At 45.7% G+C, this 25,426-nt stretch overlaps 1 protein-coding gene across 5 annotated transcripts in view; it reads right to left on the reverse strand.

The window, feature by feature from the left end:
• LOC122548531 (bromodomain-containing protein 3-like) overlaps positions 1 to 25,426 on the reverse strand; it is a 58,227-nt gene that overhangs the window by 23,390 nt on the left and 9,411 nt on the right. For 3 of the 5 annotated variants that reach the window (XM_043687301.1, XM_043687300.1, XM_043687298.1), the window contains 7 exons: positions 24,473 to 24,838; positions 23,104 to 23,232; positions 21,287 to 21,517; positions 18,558 to 18,772; positions 16,052 to 16,341; positions 14,113 to 14,199; positions 11,592 to 11,720 (listed from right to left, as the gene is read on the reverse strand). In XM_043687301.1, the coding sequence (XP_043543236.1) occupies positions 11,592 to 11,720; positions 14,113 to 14,199; positions 16,052 to 16,341; positions 18,558 to 18,772; positions 21,287 to 21,517; positions 23,104 to 23,232; positions 24,473 to 24,838 (1,447 nt within the window). The remainder of the gene's footprint in view (positions 1 to 11,591; positions 11,721 to 14,112; positions 14,200 to 16,051; positions 16,342 to 18,557; positions 18,773 to 21,286; positions 21,518 to 23,103; positions 23,233 to 24,472; positions 24,839 to 25,426) is intronic. The other 2 variants (XM_043687302.1, XM_043687299.1) reach the window with 1 other exon arrangement.

Here is a 25,426-nt window from a genome sequence, read left to right on the forward strand (position 1 = left end):
GTCTTCATCCATCGTCCTTTCCACTGCTGTAATACGATCTTTGACAAGCAATGCCATACCTCCCCCTCTTTTACCCCCACCTCTGACCCTACTAAAACATTTAAACCCTGGAACCTGCAACAGCCAATCCTGTCCCTGTTCTACCCATGTCTCCGTAATAGCCACAACATCGAAGTCCCAGGTACCAACCCACGTTTGTGAGACATGATTTCCCACTCACAGAGCCATGTTGACTATCCCTAATCAGTCCTTGCTTTCCTGTCCCTCAGGTTTCCCTCCAACAACTTGCCCATCACCGAGGTCAGACTCACTGGTCTATAGATCCCTGGCTTGTCCTTACCACTCTTCATTTGCCAACCTCCAGTCTTCCGGCACCTCACCTGTGACTATCGATGATACAAATATCTCAGCAAGAGGCTGAGCAATCACTTCTCTAACTTCCCACAGAGTTCTCGGGTACACCTGATCAGGTCCTGGGGATTTATCCACCTTTACCCGTGTCAAGACATCCAGCACTTCCTCCTCTGTAATCTGGACATTTTGCAAGATGTCACCATCTATTTCCCTACAGTCTATATCTTCCATATCCTTTTCCACAATAAATACTGATGCAAAATACTCATTTAGTATCTCCCCCACTTTCTGTGGCACAGCACAAAGGCCGCCTTGCTGATCTTTGAGGGGCCCTATTCTCTCCCTAGTTACCCTTTTGTCCTTAATGTATTTGTATGATCTGGCTAATGACTTTTTTTTAAAGTTGACAAAATGTGAGAATTAAGTACTTACCAAAAGAATAAAGCCACAAGATTCCATGGTTTTGAAGAAAATACCTGGCATTAACAGCCTGTGAGAAAGGTGGCACTTAAATTCCCACCCACCCCTTTCCCTCTCCCACACCTGCCTTTACACATCATCATTTACACATCTACCAATTACATGTCTACTGCACACCCATCATTTATACATATGCCTGTACACACCTGCCAGTTACATATATTCCACTTCCCTCCACTGGTTTTTGTTTTAATACTGATTTTAAATAGTCAGTAGACTCAGATAAATATAAATACAGTACAACAGCCAAAAATGGAAATGGCAGAGAGTGTGCACGAGGCATACACAATTTCAATTCCACTGTTTATTTACTGTCTAAGAAACAGCTCCTTCTTTAAACAATCCAGCTGATTTTAATCCTGAAATTTTCTCCTTAGGAGCATTGTGTGTCTACCTCGAGCACGTGCATGATAGCAATTCAAAAAGGCAGCTCACAATCACCTTCTCAAGGGGGCAATTAGGGATGGATGGTAAATGCTGGCCCAACTAGAGATACCAAAGTGCCACAAGAGAACAAAAACAATGCTTTCCCAACCCTAGGTACAGGATAAATGTCCTTATGGGTTGGGTGCAGATCGTCACAGATCCTCAGTTTTCCACCTTTCTGCTTCATGAGGACTATGAGGAAGGTATATTGGCTGGATGACTCTTGGATGACAGCTTGCTCCAAAAGCATCTGCAGGAAGTCCCGGACTTTCTCCATTTGGTGGTGTGAATCCTGTGGTAAAGACTCCTTACCATCAAGGGAATGGCAGATGGAAGCTCCTGCTTGGATTTAGCATAAAGTCCCAATGTCCTCTGCTAATATCTGAGCCTCCAGTAATTACAGAGCAGCTTTGGCCTCCTTAATGGACATCGCCAGTTTCAACAACTCCATTTTGGCCAAACACTATTCAATTTCAAACACCATGAACTGATGCCTGTGCTCTAGAATCCTGCCAACTATGTCAGAAATGTAATGTTAAGATTTGAAAATCCCCAAAGATCATTGGGTAAGCATTATCTATTCCCTTGACATCAGGCTATTTCAAAGAGGATGGGGAATTTGGGATCAAGAAGAATTGACAGTATTTATGTTTTGAAGCCTGTGTTTTAGAATGGATTGATGTTTTATTTGTTTATTTCTCAATCTGTGAGACCTAATTCTCGCAAAGACGACCCTTTTTCCACAGACTGCCTACTTGACTGGCCTCCCTCACTTTTATCACCTGCTGTTGGAGGTCCATGACCATTTGTCCTGTTTTAGTTGGTCAAACAGTTCCAGTACCTTGGAAACAGTAAGATTCCACAAATGGACAAGATGTGAATGACGAGTAAATCTGCTTCAAAATGGACACTGACCAAGGATCCAAAGGGGCGCAGACAAGACAGCACGTCTGATCATATAGCTCTCCCTCAGTAGCACATCGCTCCCTGAGCCTGAGGCAAAGGTATATTCCCTGCAACAAAGCTTGAAGCCACTCCAGCAGAGAGTTCCAGCGCGTGCTGGGCTGGGCCACAGAGCAGGTTCTAAGTAAAGCAGCAGTAACTCTGGAGGGAATATCTGTACATCAAGGATCAGAGTCTCCACCTTCCAATCAGAGAATCAGAAACACACCAGGAAATGGAAGGCAGCTGTTTGCAGCTGATTCTGAACTGAGCTAACCCAGGAATTGGCCTCACAGTGCCTGCCCAATCATGTCTTACATTTGTTTCGTGTCAGGAGAGACCTCCTGATGGGACTTAACAAAATAAAGTTAAAAAAAAAGTTCTTCATTGTTAAATCAAAATGCTTTGAATTCAAAAGCTGCAGATTGTAGAGAATTTTAATCAGGGACACAGTGTAGATTTGATCAGTGATAGACAGGAATCACTGTTTGAAAACCTCCATCTGGTTATCTGTGTGATTGGGATTTACTTTACTCAGACTAGATCCCATCATCCCCTCAATTCCTGCCAAAATAATTACCCCAGAATGTCTCAGCACATAAACAGACCACTATTCAGCCCGTCAACCTGCTCCTATTCAACATGATCATGGCTGATTCTCTACCTCCATGCCATTCTCCCACTTTCTCCCCCTTTCTCCCCACACCCTTTAATACCTTTAGCCTCTAAAAATCTATTTTTTTAAATACATTCAGTGACTGGGCTTCCACAGGGGTGGAAGAAAATTGCACATATTCCTCACCCTCTGAGTGAAGACATTTTATCTCAGTCTGAAATGGTCTACTCCGTATCCTGGGACTTTAACCCTTCAATCTGGACATCACATCACTCTCTCCCCACCAGGGGAATCATCATGACTCTCTTCCCCAGCCAGGGGAGAACCATCATCCCAAAGTCAGTCTGTCCAGCCCTGTCAAAATTGGATATGTTGCAATCAGATTCCTTCTCATTCTTCTAAACTCCAGTGGATACAGATTCTTTCCTCATAGCACTGTCCTGCCATTCCTGGTATCAGTCCAGTAAACCCTCATTACACTCCTTCTATAGCAAGTATATCTTTTCTTGGGTTCGGAAACCAAACCTGCACACGAATCTTCAGATGTAATCTCACCAAGGTCCTGAACGGTTGCAGTAAGACTTTCCTCCTCCTGTACTCCGAACCATTTTTCAATGAAGACCAACATTCCATTCATCTTCCTAACACCTCCCTGTATCTACACACTGCTTCCCGTGACTGATTTACAATGCAACCCAGGTCGTTTTGTGCATCAACCTTTCCAATCTATCACTATTTAAGTAACACCCTGCCATTCAGTTTTCTACCAAAATGGACATTAGATTTATCTACATTACACTGTATGCACCAATGTTTGCCCACTCACTCAACTTGTCTAAACTACCCAGAAGGGAAAGTGAGGATTGCAGATGCTGGAGATCAGAGCTGAAACTGTGTTGCTAGAAAAGCGCAGCAGGTCAGGCAGGAGAATCGATGTTTCGGGCATGAGCCCTTCTTCAGGAATGTCGGGCTGGACATTCTTCAGGAATCCTAAAGAAGGGCTTATGCCCGAAACGTTCTCCTGTTCCTTGGATGCTGCCTGACCTGCTGCACTTTTCCAGCAACACATTTTCAGCTCTAAACTACCCAGAAGCCTAACTATACCCTCTTCACCACTCACACCTCCACCCAGTCTTGTGTCATCAGTAAACTTGGAACATTACGCTTGATTCCCTCCTCTGAATTGTTATATCTTGTGAATAGCTGGGGCCTAAGCACGGATTCCTGCAGTACACAGACAGCACCACATTCCACTCTGAAAGAATCCATTTATTTGCACTCTGTTCTCTGTTTGATTACCATTTCCAAATCTGTGACAGTATATTATCCCAATCTCATGTGCTTTAACTTTGCCCACTGGCCTTCTTTGTGGTAATTTACCAAAAACTTTCAGATATACAAATTCACCACAGCCACTGGTTCTCCATCATCTGTTCTATTAGTTACAGTCTCAAAAAACTCCAGTAGGTTGGTCAAACATGACTGTATCTGTTTAACCATCTATATGTAAATGTGTCTGTTCATATATGTCTGTATATTTGTGAATAAATGCATTTGAGACAGTACAGTGTATGAGTATCAGTGTTTACACAACTACGTTTGAGAGTGTGTGCATGCGTATTAGAGAGAGAGAGAGAGACTGTGTATGCATTGGGTGTAAGTGCATTTGTGTATGTTTTTGTTTGCATATCTGTTATTTGTACATGTATGAGGGAGCGTGTATATCAGCAGGTTTCTGTTTGAATGTGTGTGTGAGAGAGCATGAGAGCACAGCTGTGTGTGTAATAGAGTCATACAGCCCACCATGTTCTATGCCAACTAGCAAACACCAAATTACACAAATCCCATTTACCTCCAAAGCCTATGCTTCTTAATCATTGAGAGAGTACCTGGCTTCACCATGCTTGCAGACAGCATGTCCCATATTCCTAACAGTCTGCATGAAAATATTATTTCTCAAACTTCTAAACCAATTACTCCTCCCCCTCTGGCCTTAGACACATCTGCCATGAGAAAGAGGTCCTCACAATCTACCTTATCTAACCCTCAAAACTTTGGAAATCTCCATCAAACCCCCGTCAGCCTCCTCTGCTCCAAGGAAAACAGTCCCAATCTCTCCTCACAACTGACTTTTCATCCCAAACAACATCCTGATTAATCTTCTCTACATCTTCTCCACGGCAATCACATGCTTCCAATAACATGATGACCAGAACTGCACACAATATTCTACCTGTGACTTAACCAATGATTTATTAAGTTGTAACAAGACTTCCGTGCTCCAGGCTAATAATGGCAAATATCCCATATGCCTTCTTCAGCACCGTCTACCTGTACTGACACCTTCAGGGATCTATGTACTTGTACACCAAGGTCTGGACTCCCCACCATTCATTGTTTTTATCTGTTATGGATATCCAAAATGTATCACCTTGCAATTACCAGAATTACTGGTGAATTCCATCTGCCATTGCTCTGCCAAATTTACCACCTGGTCAATATCAGACTGTGGCCTGAGACCCTCGTTGTCACCAACAACAGCTCCACCAATTCTCATGGCCTCAACAAATTTACCAATTACACCTTCTGCATTCACATTGCAAGACATTAATGTACATAACAAACAGCAAGGGTCCCAGCACTGATCCCTGTGGTACACCACTGGTCACAAGCTCCCAATCACAAAACAAAAACCTTTGCCTCCAACATGTAAGCCAATTTGGATCCAGCTTCCCAAACTGTCTTGAACCCCATTGGGCTTTTATCTTTTGGACCAGCTTTTCATGTGGGGCCTTGTCAAAGGCACGACTAAAGTCCATGTAAAACCACATCAGCTGCACTGACTTCATGAATGGATTTACTTTACTTTTCAAAACTCTCAGTTAAATTACTCAAACAGGATTGCCCTCTAACAAACCCATGCTGCTATCTCTGTTCAATTCCAAGGATCAATTAATCCTATTCTTCAGCATTTTTCCAGTAATTTTCATATCCCTGACATCAGACTAATAATGAAGGGCTTTCCTGATGAAGGGCTTTTGCCTGAAACGTCGACTTTCCTGCCCCTCCGATGCTGCCTGACCTGCTGTGCTTTTCCAGCACCACTCTATCGACTCCAATCTCCAGCATCTGCAGTCCTCATCTTTTGCCTATCAGACTAATTGGTCTGTAATTACCTGGACGATCCCTGCTGCCCTTCTTAAAAATGAACCACATCGTTTATCCTCCAATCATCTGGCACTTCACCTATGGCCAGCTAAGTATTAAATACCTTCGTCAAAGCCACAGCAATCTCCTTCCTTGCCTCCCGTAGCAGCCTGGGATACATCTCAGCAAACCCAGGGGTATGTATGTACTTGTATGCCCTCTAAAACATCCAATTCCCCCTCATTAATTTTAACATGTTCAAGAACCTCACCATCCACTATGTCTTTCTCCTCTGTGAATACAGATGAGACATATTCATGTAAGACCATACCGACAGGCTCCATGCACAATTTGTTCCTCTGGTCTCTAATTGACCCCACTCCCTGGTAATCCTCTTACTCTTAATATACTTATAAAATGCCTTGGGAGTTTTCTTAATCCTATCTGCCATTTCATGGCCCCTCTTATGAATTTTTAAAGCAACCCCCAATACCTGTGAAGGGCCTCTACTGTTTTAATGCACTGTACCTGAAATATTTCCTTATTTTCCATCATCAAATTCGCCATATCCTTTGACATCCAGGGTTCCCTGCACTTGTTGCCCTGACCTTTCACTCTTAGAGGAACACACTGGCCCTGAACTGTCAATATACAACTTTTCGAAGACTTCCACTTTCCAAATGTTGATTTACCTGCAAGTAGCTGCTCCCAGTCCATGTTTAATGATACTGAAATCAACTTTCCCCAAATTCAGACACTTCCCTTCTGCATTATCCTTTTCCCTTTCCATAAGGATTTTGAAACTTAAGAGAGTTACAGTCAGTATCCCCAAAAATGCTTTACTCCCTAGGATTAAAGACTAGCACTGCCCATCTCTAGGACTATCTACATAATGACACAGAAAGCTCGCCTTGGTGTACTTTAAAAATTCCAACCTGCCTTAATCCTTTCAAACTAAGACAATCGCTGTTAACATTGGCAAAGTTGAAATCCCCTACAACTGTAATCCTGTTCCACTGGTATCTCTCTGTGATTTGCATTTCTGTTCCTCTAACTGCTGGGAGACCTGTAATACAATCCCAGCAAAATAATTGCCCTTTTTAATTCAAAGTTCTACCCAGATAGCTTGATTTGAAGACCCTTTTAGGACAACCTCCATCATGATTGCACTGATCATTTCCTTTCTCTATAGTGCAATGTGCCCCCGCTCTTAATGACGTTCACCTCCATCCCTGCCTCCCCCATCCTGCCTGAAACTTCAAAAATGCGAAAAGCTGAGCTGCCTTTCCTTCACCCATGTCTCAGTGATTGCAACAATATCATATTCCCACATGCTGATCGATGCTGTAACTTCATCTGCCTTACCATTCAGGCTTCTTGCATTAAAATAGATACAATTTGGCTTTCTAGTCTTCCCATGAGCCTTACCCCACCGACATCTTCTCCATCTACTGGAATGTCCCAATACCCCTTCTATGTCTGACTGAATCTTGCTCCTGATTTTCCATCTACTGGGCCTCTCCCTCTGCCAGATCAATTTAAAACCTCCCTGCAAGTATATTGGACCTATCCTCATTCAGGTGCAATCCATTCAGCCTGTACAGGTCCCACATACACTAGCTGTCCCAATGATCCAAAAATCTAAAGCCATCCCTACTACACTATCCCCTAGCCCCATGTTCTTTCTAACCCTATACTCATTAATATGTGGCAGTGGAGTAATCCAGAGATTATAACTTTCCTCTTTAATTTACTACCTAACTCTCGAAATTCGTATTTCTCTTTTTATCCAAAAACAAATGTGGTCGGCCCAATGACGGAAGCAAATTGGGGAGGCGATAGCCTTGGGGTATTATGACAAGACTATTAATCCAGAAACTCAGTTTATGTTCTGGGGACTCGTGTTCGAATCTTGCCACAGTAGGTGGTAGAATTTGAATTCAATTTAAATAAAATCTGGAATTAAGAATCTACTGATGACCTCAAAACCATTGTTGAGTATTGGAAAATCCCACCTGCTTCATTTATGTTCATCAGGGAAGGAAATTTGCCATCCTGGCCTAGATGTGACTCCAGATCCATAGCAATATGATTGACTCTCAACTGCCCTCTGAAATGACCAAGCTAGCCAGTCAGTTGTATAAACTGCAATGAAATCTCAACAAAGAAATTAAACTAGATGGATCATCTGGCATGACTTTGGCACTGGAAGCCCTATCAACCCTTCAAAGTCCTCTTCATTAACAACTGGGGCTAGTGGCAAAACTGGGAGAGGTATGTCTCACAGTTTAGTCAAGAATAACCGGACATAGTCATATTCACAGAACCATACCTGATGTGTCTGAAACACAACCTTCACTATCCCTGGATTGTCCTGTGCCACCAGCAGGCCAGACCCAACAGAGGTGGTGACACAGTCAAAAGGGAGATGTCTGTGAGACCACAACACTGAATTCAGATCCCATAAAGTCCCATGGCTCCAGCTGAAGCATGGGTGAGGAAATCTCCTGCTCAAAGGCATGTACTGTCCATCCTCAGCTGTGAATCAGTACTCAACATTGAACACTTGGAGGAAACACTGAAGGTGATAAGGGCGCAAAATGTACTCTGGGTGGGAGATTTCAATCCCCATCACAAAGGGTGGCTCAGCAACAGCACAACTGATTGAGCTGGTCAGGTCCTAAAGGACACAGCTGATAGACTAAGCCTGTAACAGGTGGGGAGGGAACCAAGAAGGAAAAACATACTTCTATCGTCACCAATCCACTGACTGGAGATGTATCTGTCCGTGACAGTATAGGTAAAAGTGATGACCACAAAGTCCTTGTAGAGACGAAGTCCTGCCTTCACATTGTGAATAACTTCCAATGATGTTATTCGTTGAAATAATATCAACAAATGGCACTATATATGGCGTTACATGGCATTATCGCCATGCTAAACAGGACAGAATTCCAAAAGATTTAGCAACTCAAGACTGGACATTTATTGAGACACTGTGGGCCAACAGCAGCAGCAGAATTGTACTCCAGCATAATCTGTACCCTCCTGCATGCCAGGAGCAGCACCAGGCATAACTGAAGGTGAGGTGTCAACCTGGTGAAGCCACCAAACAGGACTACTACATGCCAAACAGTATAAGCAGCAAGTGATAGACAGAGCAAAGCGATGGATCAGATCTCAGCTCTGCAGTCCTGCCATCTCCAGTTGTAAATAGTGATGGACAGTTAAACAACTCACTGGAGGTGGCTCCCAATAGCCCCATCCTCAATAAAGGAAGAACCCAGCACATCAGTTCAAACAATAAGGCTGAAGAATTCACAGGAATCTTCAGCCAGACATGTCGAGTGGATGATCCATCTTGGCCTCCTCGAGCAGTCTCCACCATCACTGATACCAGTCTTCAGCCCCATTCAATTTGCTCCACGTGATATCAAGAAACAGTTGGAGACACCGGATACTCCGAAAGCTGTAGGGCCCTGACAACATTCTGGCAATAGTACTGAAGACTTGTGCTCCAGAATTTGTCGCTCCCCTAGCCGGGGCTCTTCCAACACAGTTAGAACACTGGTATCTATCCGACAAAGTGGAAAATTGCCCAGGTATGTCCTCTATATTAAAAATCCATTCCGACCAATTACCACCCCATAGTCTACTCTCGATCATCAGTAAAGTGATGGAAGGGGTCATCAACAGTGCTAACAAGCAGCATCTGCTCAGTGACACCCAGTTTGGGTTCCCCCAGGGCCACTCAGCTCCTGGCCTTATTACAGCCTTGATTCAAACATGACCAGAGCTGAATTCCAGAGGGATGGGGAGACTGAGTCTTTGACATCAAGGCTAGATTTGATAGAGTGTAATATCAGAGAGCCCTAGCAAAACTGGAATCAATGAATATCAAGAGAAAACTCTCTGCTGGTTGGAGTCATACCTGGCACATAGGAAGATGGTTTTGGTTGTTGGAGGTCAGTTATCTCAGCTCCAGGACATTGCTGCAGGAGTTCCTCAGGGTAGTGTCCTCGGCACAACCATCTTTAGCTACTTCACCAATGACCTTTCCTCCATCATAAGGTCAGAAATGGAGATTCACAGAATCCCTACAGTGTGGAAGCAGGCCATATGGCCCATCGAGTCCACGCCAACCCTCCGAAGAGCATCCCATGCAGACCCAGACCCAATCCCCTACACAATCCCTTGAGCCCTGCATTTCCCAAGGCTAATCCAACGAGTCTGTGCATCTCTGAACACTACGGGCAATTTAGCATGGCCAGCTCACCTGACCTGCACATCTCTGTACTGTGGGAGGAAACTGGAGCACCCGGAGAAAACCCAAACTGACACGGGGAGAATGTGCAAACTCCACACAGACAGTCGCCCGAGGGTGGAATCAAACTCAGGTCCCTGGCGCTGGGGGGCGTCAGTGCTAATCACTGAGCCACCGTGCAACCCTAAATTTTCACCAATGACTGCACAATGTTCAGCAACATTCACAACTCCTCTGATACTAAAACAGTCCATGTTCAGGTGGAACAAGATCTGGGCAATACCCAGGTTTCAGCTGACAAGTGGCAAATAATATTTGCAGCATACAAATGTTAGGCTATGGCCAGCTCCAATAAAGACACAACCTAACCACCATACCTTGACATTCAATCATGGTAAGTTATCCTCCAAGCCACTCAACCTCCTGAAATTCCCTCCCTAAACGCATTGGGGGTCAACCCACAGCAAGTGGATTGTAGCGTTTCAAGAAGGCAGCTCATTACCAGCGTCTCAAGGGCAACAAATTTATGCTGGCCACCCAGTGACACCTAAGTCCCCCTCATGAATAAAAAATAATTGTGTTCTAGCAACAGAGAACAAAAAAACTAATAAAGAAAGAGAAGACAGAATAAGCAAGCAAGCTATAAAGGAAAAATGCTACAAAAATAGAAATTACTGAATTTGTTCAGGACTGTGAAGAGAAAGCTGAGTTAACATTTCGGGTCGATTGACCAGCAGAGGCTGTATAGGTGATCAGACTACACAGGTGGGGAGAATGCAAATGACAAACAGGAGCATGTTCTGCTTTAAATTTCTCCCCCAGTTTCTGCTCCATTTTTCTCCTGAGCTTCAGCAACCTGCTCCCAACCCAGTGCTCGAGTCTGGCCACTAGAGTCTGTGCATGAGTTGTCTGGCAAGACACATTCTGACCCAATTACTCCTAAGCCTCACTCCACAGCCTTTGCCCAAGAAATAGCAATTGGAGAATCCAGTCCTCGTGTCTCAAACTCAAAAACGTGAAAACTCTGCCATGCTACTAGAATGATAAGAAACAAAAAGTAATTCAGTCATTTAAGTTAACTGAAAGGTTTCATCCCATTCAACCACAGAATCATGGAGATGTACGACACTGAAACAAACCCTTCAGTCCAACTCGACCATGCTGACCAGACATCTTAAATTAATCTAATCCTGTTTGCCAGCACTTAGCCCATTACCGTCGCCATCGTGTATCATTTAAACATGATTAGATTTACTCCATCTTCACAGCTTTGTTCGATATCATCGGATTGCTTTTATGCCACAGATCCTTACCAAGATTACGGGTGCAAGAGTCCATCCACAACTGGAGGGGAGCATTTACCTTTCTTGTTGGGTTTCTTTCTATGATTAAGATGTCCACTCATGTCCTGTAAACGTTTCTCCAGCTCTGTCTTCTTCTCCAGAGTAAGATCCTCCTTCGCTTTCCCAATCGGTTTCTTTGAAGGTGTAGCTAAGTCACACAGATAAATCACAAACCAATAACAATCCAAAATCAGATCAGTGCCAGAAAATTGAACAATAGACAATGGGAGCAGGAGTAGGCCATTCTGCCCTTCGAGCCTGCACCACCATTCAATATGATCATGGCTGATCATTCCTAATCAGTATCCTGTTCCTGCCTTATCTCCATAACCCTTGATTCCACAATCCTTGAGAGCTCTATCCAACTCTTTCTTAAATGAATCCAGAGACTGGGCCTCCACTGCCCTCTGGGGCAGAGCATTCCACACAGCCACCACTCTCTGGGTGAAGAAGTTTCTCCTCATCTCTGTCCTAAATGGTCTACCCTGTATTTTTAAGCTGTGTCCTCTGGTTCGGCACTCACCCATCAGCGGAAACATGTTTCCTGCCTCCAGAGTGTTCAATCCTTTAATAATCTATATGTCTCAATCAGATCCCCTCTCAGTCTTCTAAACTCAAGGGTATACAAGCCCAGTCGCTCCAGTCTTTCAGCGTAAGGTAGTCCCGCCATTCCAGGAATTGACCTCGTGAACCTATGCTGCACTCCGTCAATAGCCAGAATATCTTTCCTCAAATATGGAGACTAGAACTGCACACCGTACTCCAGTTGTGGTCTCACCAGGGCCCTGTACAGCTGCAGAAGAACCTCTTCGCTTCTGAATCCCTCTTGTTATGAAGGCCAGCATGCTATTAGCCTTCTTCACTACCTGCTGTACCTGCATGCTTGCCTTCAGCAAAGGCAGAAGCTCATGTGCAAGAGTGCAGCACACAATCCACACTAACACACAGTTGCACTGTACTGTCGGAGGATCAGCACTATCGGAACGCCGCACTGCCAGAGGGTCAGCGCCAAGGGAGCGCCGCACACTGCCTGAGGGTCAGTGCTGAGGGAACGCCGCACTAACGGAGGTGAGCGTCGAGGGAACGCCGCACTGCCGGAGGGTCAGCACTGAAGCAGCGCCGCACTGTCTGATACAGAGGGCATAGGGATTGTGGTCATGGCTTACTGCTTTTGAGATCGAATCACAGCATGGCAAATTTTTGAAAAGCAATTCTATTTTCAAGAGCCAAGAAAAAGTACAATCAAGTCACTCCACAATGCACACTCAGATGTGAAAATCATTGTCAAAGTACCTAATGGGATAACTGGGACCACAAGGCAACAACAAATATCCACATTTTATAATAAACAGAATCATAAAATGTATGAGTTATACACATAGAGGCCAATACTATGGAATAAATGTTGCAACAAATGGACTGAAAAGGGAGGGGACAAATGAGAACAAGGCCTGGCCCAAATTGAAAACCAGTTATTCTCACTCCCACTTAGAACTTGCTCAGTGTATGTCAGACCCTGTACCTCAAATTAGAGTCAGTGTGTGGGGGAGCCAAACCCCAGTGAGACAGTGTGTGTGTGTGGAACCTATATCCTAGCAACAGTCACTATGTAATACAGGACAAAATATTTGATTTACATCAACGCTGGTGCATCTTTTTGATAAAGTGTGTAAAATAAACAAAATATTCTGAGAAAAGAGACACATGATGTCAGGTTGTTCATATTGTTTTACAGGCTGATGGAGTCAATGCACTGTAATATAGGAAGCACAGCAGCCAATTTGCACACATCAACATCTCAAACAGCACTGTGGAAAGGGCCACATTTGCAGGGCCATCCTTCAACAGATACTCAGAGACAGGGCCATGCTTCCTCGGCACTGACACTCAGGCAGCATGGCCCTCCCTCGGCGCTGACCATCAGACAGTGCGGCACTCCCTCAGCACTGACCCTCTGACAGCGTGGCGCTCCCTCGGCGCTGACCCTCCGACAGTGTGGCACTCCCTCGGCACTGACCCTCCTAAGGTGCAGCACTCCCTTAGCGCTGACCCTACGACACTCCCTCAGCACTGACCCTGCGACAATGCAGTGCTCCCTCAGCAATTCAACTAGTATCAGCCTAGATTTTACACTGAGATCTCTGGTTGGGAGCTTGAACCCAGTACTTGCTATCTCGGACGAAGATGTTACCAACTGAGCCAGGGCTGACACCTGAACACTGGTCACAAGACATACAGCTTTTAATTACTTATCAGGATGGCATATACCCAAGAGTGTTCATTGTTTGCTTGGTTCTGGTCCCATTCCTTGGCATGGAGGGAACTCCATTGTGTGTCAACATTCAGACTGGGATGGAAGTTAGATCAGCCCATCGGTTATTCAAAAGAATGATTAACAACTCACTATCTGACCAGATGAACACAGAAGTGATTTTTTGAGGTTCATGAAAATGCTCAGCATCAATCTGAGCAAACTGGTTGAATTATATTGGTGGGAAGTTATGAGGTGAATGGTAGGTAACCCAAATCTCATAGTATACCTGGTAATGGGGGTCGGTTACTGCTGGAATCCCACAGAGTGTGCTGGTCTTCACCATCTCTACCGCTGAACATGTCAGGCGATGTGTCTGAAAATGTGTTTGAAACAAAGATCATGAAAGAACTAAGATTACAAGCAGTTCCAGATGCAAAGGCGAATTGACCCACACCTCTCAGCTGCCAGATAGCATAACGTGACACACATACAACTGGTGCATGCTCCTATCATTTCCCTTCCGAGGTGTTCGTTGCAGGTAGTTTTGTTAGATTCCAGTGACGTCTGAAGGTGGATACCCAGGTTTCTTTGAGATATTGACACTTTCCAAACCTTCACCAGTTTAAACATACCCTGCAGCTCCTTCATCCCACCAAAGTTGTTAACCCCACAAACGTTTCCACATTACGTACACGCTCCATGCTCTTTCCTACTTACTCAGACTTTAAATCCCCTAAAATGCCTTTGTATCCTCCTCAAAACTCACATTCCCACCAAGGTTTGTATCCTCCACAAATTTGGAAATTTCACAACAGGCCCCCGTCCAGATCTCAGACATGGCCCTACCCACCTCCCCCCACTGTCCAGATCTCAGTTATGCACACCCCTACCCACCTCTCCCTCTCCTCGTAGGACTTTGTCAAAATCCCTCTGAAAATCTAACTGCACCACATCTACTGTGACACCCTTATCAACTCTGCTAGAAACACCCTCTGAACATACCAATTTGTCAAGAAGAGTCTCCTTCATTAACCCATGCTGACCCTTCCCAATCAGCCAATTATTTTCTAAGTTTTAAATATCCAGTAATCAACACTTCTGTAATAGATCCTACTATTTTTCCTGCTCCTGACATCTGGCTAACTGTAGTTCCTGTTTTCTCTTTCTCCAATCTTAAACAGTGCGGTTCCATTTACAACATTCCAATCTGCAGGCCGTGTTGCAGCATTAACTGATGGTCACCATTGGAACCACTAACTTCCGCCATCTCTTCCAACTCTCTCAGGGGATGGTCATTGGGGATGTGTCACCTTCCAGTCTCAAACACTTCTCCATTATGGAGATTAATTTCAGGCATGTTTCTTCCTCTGTGGACAGAGAGGCAAAGCACTGTTTTAAAAACCAACCACACTGCTTTAGATCTGGATACAAGACCAGGTAAGGACAGCAGAATTTCTTCCCTAAATGGTATGAATTTACAACGAGCAACGATAGCTTTGTGGTCACCGTTACTTAGACGGAATTTCAATCCCAGATTTTATTAAATGGTATTTAAATCCCACCAGCTACCATGATGGATTTGAACCCATGCCCCAACCGTAGTCACCTAGGCTACTGGATTACCAGGCCAGTCACTTTAACATGACTCTACCATCTTTCCCAGTTACTGTGTACTTGTCTTGTAACTACTGTGGGAGAGAAGAGGAAAACCAGAGCTACCTGGCCTATAAGTGAACAGAATGTGATGTCCATCACTTATCAAGAATGGGTAACACTTAGACAATGGTGACGGTGAAGCTCAACAATTTCCTTCTGGAAGTGTATCCCTTTCAGAAGAGATGACAGAATAAGTGAAAGTCAGAACCAAGTAGCTAAACACACAGGGTAAAAACAATGACTGCAGATGCTGGAAACCAGATTCTGGATTAGTGGTGCTGGAAGAGCACAGCAGTTCAGGCAGGATCCGAGGAGCAGTAAAATCGACGTTTTGGGCAAAAGCCCTTCATCAGGAATAAAGGCAGAGAGCCTGAAGAGCAGTCGATTTTACTGCTCCTCAGATGCTGCCTGAACTGCTGTGCTCTTCCAGCACCACTAATCCAGAAGTTAAACACACAGTAAACCGTAATTTTACAAGTTTCAAACACAACATGTGGATTGCAAAGGTACGTATCCCCAAAATGCACAACATTTGTGTTGTATTACAAGCCTCAAATATTACCACTTACTATATGATTTTCTTTGCTTTCTCTGTAAGCAGGATTTGACGTATCGTTCCAGCTCTCGGAGAGTTGTGGGCTTCAGTGTTTCAAAGTCTATTTCAATCTCATCAGGGTTGGAGTCCCTGAGAGAAGGCTCCCTCGACTGAATGATATGCACCACCCGACCCAGTTTTTCACCGGGAAGTTTGTTGATGTCGAGACTCAGCTGACGCTTCTCATCATATGACATTGGCTGAGCTTCCTCTTCCTCTTGGGAGTCATAAAGCAGGGGTAGCTTTGTAGCTTGCTTCAGGGATCTAACAAAAAAGGAAGTGACAGAAATATTCCATGCCAAAGGAAGAAGAGCATTCAAAGAGCAACACCTCATATCCTCAGAATGTTTGATTATACCTATCAAAAAGGTTACTTTGGGAATACAGTCACTGCAAACTATTCATTACAGTTAAGGGGTAGAGCTAAAGGAATGGTAAGGGTTGGCAGATCAGGGAATGGCAAGGGATATCAATGATGGAACATGGAATTTTGGATGGGGCAAAAGAGTTGGAGCAATAGGAAGGACAAAAAATAAGCAAGCTAAGAGTAAAAGGTAAAGTCCCACTGGCTCCTGAGGTGTGTAATGACATCACTGAACAGGTTGATTAGAAAATGTTAAACAAAAAAGTTAAGTCAAGCATTTTATCCTTGGAGGGAGCAGCTGAATTATGTTTGAATGTCACAGGAAATGAGCTGGTCAACCATGAGAGGTCTGGAGAATTTCTGATAGAACAGATGAAAGGTTACAGGTAGATGGCAGGATGCAGAGATGAGAGGTTGCTCTAATAAGGACAGATTTTCTGGGATTAATGAGCATCTTCTGTTTGAGTAAATATGTTGAAAATATATCTGACGACTCAGTGGCCATGATCATAGAGAAACCTGCCACTCCAGTTTGTTCCTGTCATCATTTGCCTCTCCCCTTCTTCAAAATCTGCTTCAGACCTTCCAACTCTCTCCCAAACACCTCTTTTCCCAACAGCCCTGCCAAATTTTTTCACTTCCCATGTATATTTAATTTCCCTTTGTAAATTCTGTTGAATCTTTTTCCCCATTCCAAATTACAACTTATTGCAATCTTTACACAGGTTCTTTGCCAGTTATTTTAAAAGGGTATTGAGGCTACTGAACAATCGATGATGGAAACAGCTTTTCCATATTGGGCTGACACAATTCTCTAATGATTCCGAACACTTCCATTAAATCTCTCCTTCATGTTCCAAGTCATGCGATCTAGGGAAAATTCCAAGCTGGCTGCCCATATAGCAGTCCCATTTCCCTGAAGAGTCATACTGGACTCCAAACGTCAACTCCATTTCTTTCTTCACTGATGCTGCCAGACCTGCTGAGTTCTCCCGCACTTTGTTTTTATTTCAGATTTCCAGCATCCACAGAATTTTGCTTTTCAGTCCCATTCTCCCCATAGCCATGAAAGTTTACTTCACTCAAATTCTTGTCACATTTCCTTTTGAAATTATTTATTGTCTCTACCTCTACCATTCTAATGGGCAGTGAATTCCAGGTCATGGCAATCACTGAAAGTTCTACACAATCTCCAACAATGACCCCAGACCTTAATCCTGTATCCCCTCGTCCCTGTATCATCAGCTAACACCTCTACCAACCTCATCTAAATCTGCCTTGATCTTGTACACATCTATCCAATCTCTTCTCAATTACCTTCTTCCCAAGGAGAACACCACCAGGTTCTCCACCCTAACCTGGTCGCTGAAACTCCTCATCCCTGGAACCATTCTGATGAATCTCCTCGACATACTCTCATTTACGTCCCAAGGCATGGTGACCAGAATCAGATGTAATGCTCTAATTGTGACTGAACTGGAAGTTTGTAAACGTTCAGCATCACTTCCCCACTTTTGCAGTCAATGTCAGTAATTATGAAGCTAAGGATCACACAAATGCTTTACTAAACACTCTCTCAAGATATCCGATCACCTTCAAAGGTCAATACACATGCTCGCCCAGGTCCTCATATTTTTCACTCTTCAACAATGTGCCATTAAATTCTATTTTGCCTCCTTCTTCTAATAAAATGCATCAGCTCACATTTCTCTCTATTAAATTCCATCAGCTATTAGTCTACCCATTCTGCTAGTCAATCTACATCCAGTTTAAGTCACGTGGTATCATCCTCACTGTTGCAACTTCACATTTGGGTCCATCTGGAAACTTTGAAATTTTACACTGAATTCCAATATCCAAAATAATTTATATACATCTTAAAAATGTTCCAATAAATTCCCTATGTGCCACCTCCTGAAATTCGAGAGTCTTCCTAAACATGTGGTGTCCAGACTGAATACACAAGTCCAGGTGAGACGATGTCTTACCAAGATGTCTAAAGTGTTTAGGGCCTTGCTTTTGTAGTCTATGTTTCTGTGAACAGATCCACCACGCCTGCAATTCATATTACTATCTAGAGAATCACTGCTGCTCCAGCAGTTTCTGGGTGTCGCACCTGGTCAGTGAGTTTGCACTGCCGGGCTTCTTGCTGCTGTGTTTCTTGCACTGTGCTTGCTTGGTCGCCTGAGAGGTCTTGAACTTCTTGTCCTCCTCCTCCACTTTCACTTTGTGTTTTTCCTTCTTTTTTTTCTCCTTTTTCTCTTTCTTCTTCTTTGGTTTGCTGACAGGAGCCTGGGACAGAGCTGCCAGCTGCTCGTGAACAGCTTTCAGCTGAGGGGACAAGTACAATTAAAATCAAGATTCTCTTCAATGTTCAAGAAAACGTGGTAACTCTTACACTGGTGCCGATTTTCAGCCAGCCCATTGTCTGGTGCCAAAACGTACAACTGCAACTCCAAGTGTAAGTGGTGTATGGTACACAGGCCTCAGAGCCAGACTGTGGTTCAAGTCCCACTCCAGTATTCTGCCCAAGGGTCAGTGCAGAGGGAGAGCTGCCCTGCCCGAGGATCAGCACGAGGAGCGACCCACCCGATGGTCAACAGAGGGAATGCTGGACTATTGAAAATACCCACTTTCAAATTGTACATTATATAAGATCATATCTGTCTACTCCACTGGGCTGAAAGATTCCACAGGGCTAATATGTCTCGTACTATTTCACTGATGAACAGGGATATCTTTTAAATTCAGTCATGGAATGCGGGCATCACTGATCAGGCCAGCAGTTATTGCCCAAGCCGAATTGTCCAGACGTGAGTTATTAGTCAACTACACTGCTCGAGTCACATGAAGGCCAGACTACGTAAGGTTGGGTTTCCTTCCAAGAGGACATGAGTGAATCAGATGGATAAATTCCATGGAATGATGGGATCAATATTTATCCCTTAATCAACTTCATTGGATTGTTGGCACTCTGCTGCCATATTTCTGTGTTCACAGCAGTGACTAACATTCACATGTAAGCTAGCTGCAAAGTATTTTGGATATTTCTCACATCCTGAATGGGAAACTATAAAGATGGTAATGCCATTGCAAGATGCAGCAATAACGGTCGGACAGTGTCGCATTTTAAATAGTCTTCCCTTTAACAAAGCCAAGGGCACTCCTACTAGATCTGAGATTTCAAAAATCTTATTTTCTCGTGAAAAGCACACTAACTCTGTGACTTTGGTGTTCTCCTCTGCTTTAATAATAGTCAGGAATGCCTTCCATTTCGATGGTTAAGATGTGATGAGCATAGAAATGCTTTTGCCTCTGAAATCTCAGTCCACTTAAGCCTAGTGAATCATGACCACAGATTATCATATTCTGTGTGATGAAATGGATGCAACAGCACATGCACAAAAAAAATCACGATAGTGTTGGAAACCTCCACTCAAGTACGAACACTCCCCAATATCCATTTCCATAGGAGGTCAATGTGTATGGCAGCCGTACCCCAGTGAGAGTCGGTGTGTGTGGGAGCCGTACCCCAGTGAGAGTCGGTGTGTGTGGGAGCCGTACCCCAGTGAGGGTCGGTGTGTGTGGGAGCCGTACCCCAGTGAGAGTCAGTGTGTGTGGGAGCCGTACCCCAGTGAGAGTCAGTGTGTGTGGGAGCCGTACCCCAGTGAGAGTCAGTGTGTGTGGGAGCTGTATCCCAGTGAGAGTCAGTGTGTGTGGGAGCCGTACCCCAGAGAGAGTCAGTGTGTGTGGGAGCCGTACCCCAGAGAGAGTCAGTGTGTGTGGGAGCCGTATCCCAGTGCGAGTCAGTGTGTGTGGGAGCCGTACCCCAGTGCGAGTCAGTGTGTGTGGGAGCCGTACCCCAGTGAGAGTCAGTGTGTGTGGGAGCCGTACCCCAGTGAGAGTCAGTGTGTGTGGGAGCTGTACCCCAGAGAGAGTCAGTAAGTGTTTGCTAACACTGGAGTGCCGTTCATCAAAGGTCCAAAGTCACCTATTTCACCTAAGAATGCTGCCTATCGCTACAGTTAGTATAAAAAACCCTTGTGATAACCATCCAATCAGTATGAAAATATAATAACATTGATCTAAAGAATAATATTCAGTTATTCTATTGTTAAGTGAAGTGAAGACATAGAATGAGGCCAAGACCGTCATTTATTATCCTTCTGTGCTTGTTGAGCTTCAGTCGGTGGTGAGCTTCGCTGTTTTGTTGGATCCATTCAGAAGGTTGTGAAAACTCACATCTACATTGAAGAGGGGGCATTGGGACTCACACCCAAGGCAGACTATGGAACAATGGCAGATTTCATTCCTGAAAGGACAAGAGTGACCAGACAGATTTCACGGTTGTCTCAGTGGAACACTGTCACTGTTATTGATACCAGCTTTTTATTCCCAATTTAGTTAATTAACAAAATTTAAATTCTTCAGATGTGGAAATAGGATCTGAACTAATATTGCTTGATCATTAGTGCAGTCCTTTTCATTACCCATCCACTAAACCACGATCCAGACTGCAAACACACTTGCTGAGACACTCTTGTGCTACCTATGAGACTCTGAACCTGACAATCCTTGGAGGTCAAAATGTATTGTGCTGGAAAAGCACAGCTAGACAGGCAGCATCTGAGGAGCAGGAGAATCGATGTTTCGAGCATAAGACACTCATCAGGATAGAGGGCTTATGCTCGAAACGTTGATTCTCCTGCTCCTCAGATGCTGCCTGACTGAATGTGCTGTATTCATATACATAATGCTAACAGGACAATGACCAGTGCAGCTACAAGTGGGCATGCACAATGATTAAAAGCAAGCATAATGTTAAGGTACTGTACTGATATCTACCATGGTCCTCTGAGAGGAGGGGTTGCCAACACCCACCTGCTCCTGCAGTTCCGCCAATCGATTCGCTCTCTCCTCTTCTGAATCCGAGCTATTGGAATTGGATGAGGATTCGTGGCTGCTGTCACTCGACAACACTTTGGGCTTGGAGACGATTGGGAGAGGCAGGGGAGGGGGCAGGGAGATGTCAGCAGGCTCATCCGGCATCTTTGCAAACCGCATTTCAAAAACATCCTAACATGGAATAAAACAAGTCAGTGTCAAGCCATGGTGCAGACCAGGATCCCAGAAAGGGGCCGGGGTCACGGGGACAATCGCAGAGCGGGGTCACGGGGACAATCGCAGAGCGGGGTCACGGTCACGGGAACAATCGCAGACCGGGGTCACGGGGACAATCGCAGACCGGGGCCACGGGGACAATCGCAGACCGGGGTCACGGGGACAATCGCAGACCGGGGTCACGGGGACAATCGCAGACCGGGGTCACGGGGACAATCGCAGACCGGGGTCACGGGGACAATCGCAGACCGGGGTCACGGGGACAATCGCAGACCGGGGTCACGGGGACAATCGCAGACCGGGGTCACGGGGACAATCGCAGACCGGGGTCACGGGGACAATCGCAGACCGGGGTCACGGGGACAATCGCAGACCGGGGTCACGGGGACAATCGCAGACCGGGGTCACGGGGACAATCGCAGACCGGGGTCACGGGGACAATCGCAGACCGGGGTCACGGGGACAATCGCAGACCGGGGTCACGGGGACAATCGCAGACCGGGGTCACGGGGACAATCGCAGACCGGGGTCACGGGGACAATCGCAGACCGGGGTCACGGGGACAATCGCAGACCGGGGTCACGGGGACAATCGCAGACCGGGGTCACGGGGACAATCGCAGACCGGGGTCACGGGGACAATCGCAGACCGGGGTCACGGGGACAATCGCAGACCGGGGTCACGGGGACAATCGCAGACCGGGGTCACGGGGACAATCGCAGACCGGGGTCACGGGGACAATCGCAGACCGGGGTCACGGGGACAATCGCAGACCGGGGTCACGGGGACAATCGCAGACCGGGGTCACGGGGACAATCGCAGACCGGGGTCACGGGGACAATCGCAGACCGGGGTCACGGGGACAATCGCAGACCGGGGTCACGGGGACAATCGCAGACCGGGGTCACGGGGACAATCGCAGACCGGGGTCACGCAGAGCGGGGTCACGGGGACAATCACAGACCGGGGTCACGGGGACAATCACAGAGCGGGGTCACGGGGACAATCACAGAGCAGGGCCGGGGTCACGGGGACAATCACAGAGCGGGGTCACGGGGACAATCACAGAGCAGGGCCGGGGTCACGGGGACAATCACAGAGCGGGGTCACGGGGACAATCACAGAGCAGGGCCGGGGTCACGGGGACAATCACAGAGCGGGGTCACGGGGACAATCACAGAGCAGGGCCGGGGTCACGGGGACAATCACAGAGCGGGGTCACGGGGACAATCACAGAGCAGGGCCGGGGTCACGGGGACAATCACAGAGCGGGGTCACGGGGACAATCACAGAGCAGGGCCGGGGTCACGGGGACAATCACAGAGCGGGGTCACGGGGACAATCACAGAGCAGGGCCGGGGTCACGGGGACAATCACAGAGCGGGGTCACGGGGACAATCACAGACCGGGGCCGGGGTCACGGGGACAATCACAGACTGGGGTCACGGGGACAATCACAGACCGGGGTCACGGGGACAATCACAGTCCAGGACCAGGGTCATGGCGCAGTCAGTGTGCAATGTAGTTGCATGCCTCCTTACCTGCAGTTTCCTGGCCATTGCCACTACTTCATGATCTGGAGGGTTGTACTTGTAACAGTTGGAAAACATTAACCGGATATCTGCAGCAAATCCCTGGGGGTCCTGATAATCACGACTGTCCATCTTTTTCTGCAAAAGCAGAGGACAATCAGGATCACGTACTGCCAACAGTGTATTGCAGAACCAAGGCACACACACCCTGCCACAATGCACATCAAACACACACACTCACGTGTATGGCAGCTCCCCATCAAATCAAGTAAAAATAACAAGTAAAGTCAAATAAATAGCTATCAACCTTAGTTTTGGAATTTTCAACAGAAGACATAACTCAGCAGAGTTCTGAGGGAAGAGTTCCGCTGGGATTTGTGAAATGAAAGTGCTTCCTCAGAATTCTCCAACAGTACTACCAGTGAGAGACAGCCTGGAGTTTTTTGCCCACATCCTTCAAGTGGGACTTTGACGTTTTGACTCTCACTCATTGTTATGCACTGACCTTACAGTCAAGCTATTTCATAGGGCGAGATCAAGAAGATGGAGAGAAGCTGTTCTTGCATACCAGATTTCTAGGGGGCTTGTAGTAGGTGAGCTCTCAAGGCTGGTGAGCTCAAGTAGGTGAGCTCTCAATATATTCAATATATTCATGTTTGACAGAAACAGTTTTTCGATCAGTCAGGGAACGCGTTTTTTTGGAAAAAGCAGGAAAGTGAAGTTGAGGATGATCAGATTAGCGATGATCATTGTCTGGTGGAGCAGACTCAATGGGTTTAATGACATACTTCTGCTCCTACGGTCTAATGTTTACTTGAAAATCCAGTGCAAGTATGGATGGGTCAAACAGCCTCCTCCTGAATCGTAAGTCTTGAGATTCTACAATTTCTTCACACAGTGCTAGGTGCACGCACACATGGGTGTAGGGCTGGGCATGCAGATGAGCTCATTCTGTGCAAGCTGGATGCCTCATTTCGTACAGGACAGTGACTACACTTCAAACTGTCTTTATATAAAGTACTCTCAGCAAAGTCCCAGGACTGTGAGAGAAACAGTCACAACGCACATCCTTTCTTGTTAACTTCTCCCACCCTACGGCATGAGAGCGTTTTGCTGCTCTTGGAATACATTTCAACCCGAAGGTTGATGGGCTATGGGGCTAATAACTTACAATTGGATTTGACTTGCTTTCCTATCTTTCTGGACCAAAGCAAACCCAGAACCAATCCTCAAAACCCCACAAAGCAACAGTACAAAAATCTGAAAATAAGCACAACACAGTGATGGAGACCGGAGCTTGAATCCCAAATTCTAGACTGCCTCTGTTCAATAACGATCACAGTTGCCTCTCTGTTAGGCACAGGAGAAGCTAACGTACTTTAACACTGCTGAGATCCATTGGGTGCTTAATGATTTCATGATAATCGTGCAGTTCCAAGGCCTCAGCATCAACAGGTTTGTAGAAAGGCCACGCATAGGCTGCATGTTTCTTGGATAGCAGCTCCCTCAGGATGCTGTCACAGTGCCTGAGGTGTTCCGTCAGTTTCCCCTTCTTCCCCACGGATGGCTGGAGTTCCACCTCCTCCACTTCCTTCCTTGTTTGTTTGGTGAGACACCCACTCTCCCGTCGGCATGCCAGCTTGGAAGGTTTGGGTTCTGCAGAGGCTGCAGGAGGGGATTTACTCGCAGCCATAGCACATGTGCTGGGAGTTGTAGTGTCTGCTTTCCGTTTCACACCCTTTTTCTAAAACAAGGGAACAAAAGGGTTTTAGGAATTTAGAACAAACAGGAGGAAGGCATTCTCTTGAACTCACTCCATCATTCAATGATATCCAGGACCAATATTCTACTTCAATATTCCTTTCCTGAGATAGGTCAGGGTTAATCCCCAACACTTCCGGTATACCTTGATGTTTTTAATATGTAGAAATTTATCAATATCAAACTTCAACATTCTCAATGACCGATGTGCTTACCACCCTCTGTGGCAGCAAAATCCAAATACTCACCTGATCCTCACTCCTCTGACTGAAGAGATTTTCCCTCATCTCAAGCCTACATTGCATGTTGCTAATTCTGAGATCATGTACCCTAGTCTTGAACTCCACCCACACACCCTCTCTCCCACCTAAAATAAATGCCAGAGGACATCCTTCCTGGATGTACCCTGACAGGCCCAGTAAAAACATAACCTAGAACAGTACAGTGCAGCACTGGAACAGGCCCTTCAGCCCACCACGTCTGTGCCAACCATGATTCAATCTGTGTGCACATGGTCCATATCTCTCTATTCCTTGTCCATTCTTGTGTCTGTTCAAACATCTCTTAGATG

This window comes from Chiloscyllium plagiosum, chromosome 3 (genome assembly GCF_004010195.1).
Source record: "Chiloscyllium plagiosum isolate BGI_BamShark_2017 chromosome 3, ASM401019v2, whole genome shotgun sequence".
Lineage (NCBI taxonomy): Eukaryota > Metazoa > Chordata > Chondrichthyes > Orectolobiformes > Hemiscylliidae > Chiloscyllium > Chiloscyllium plagiosum.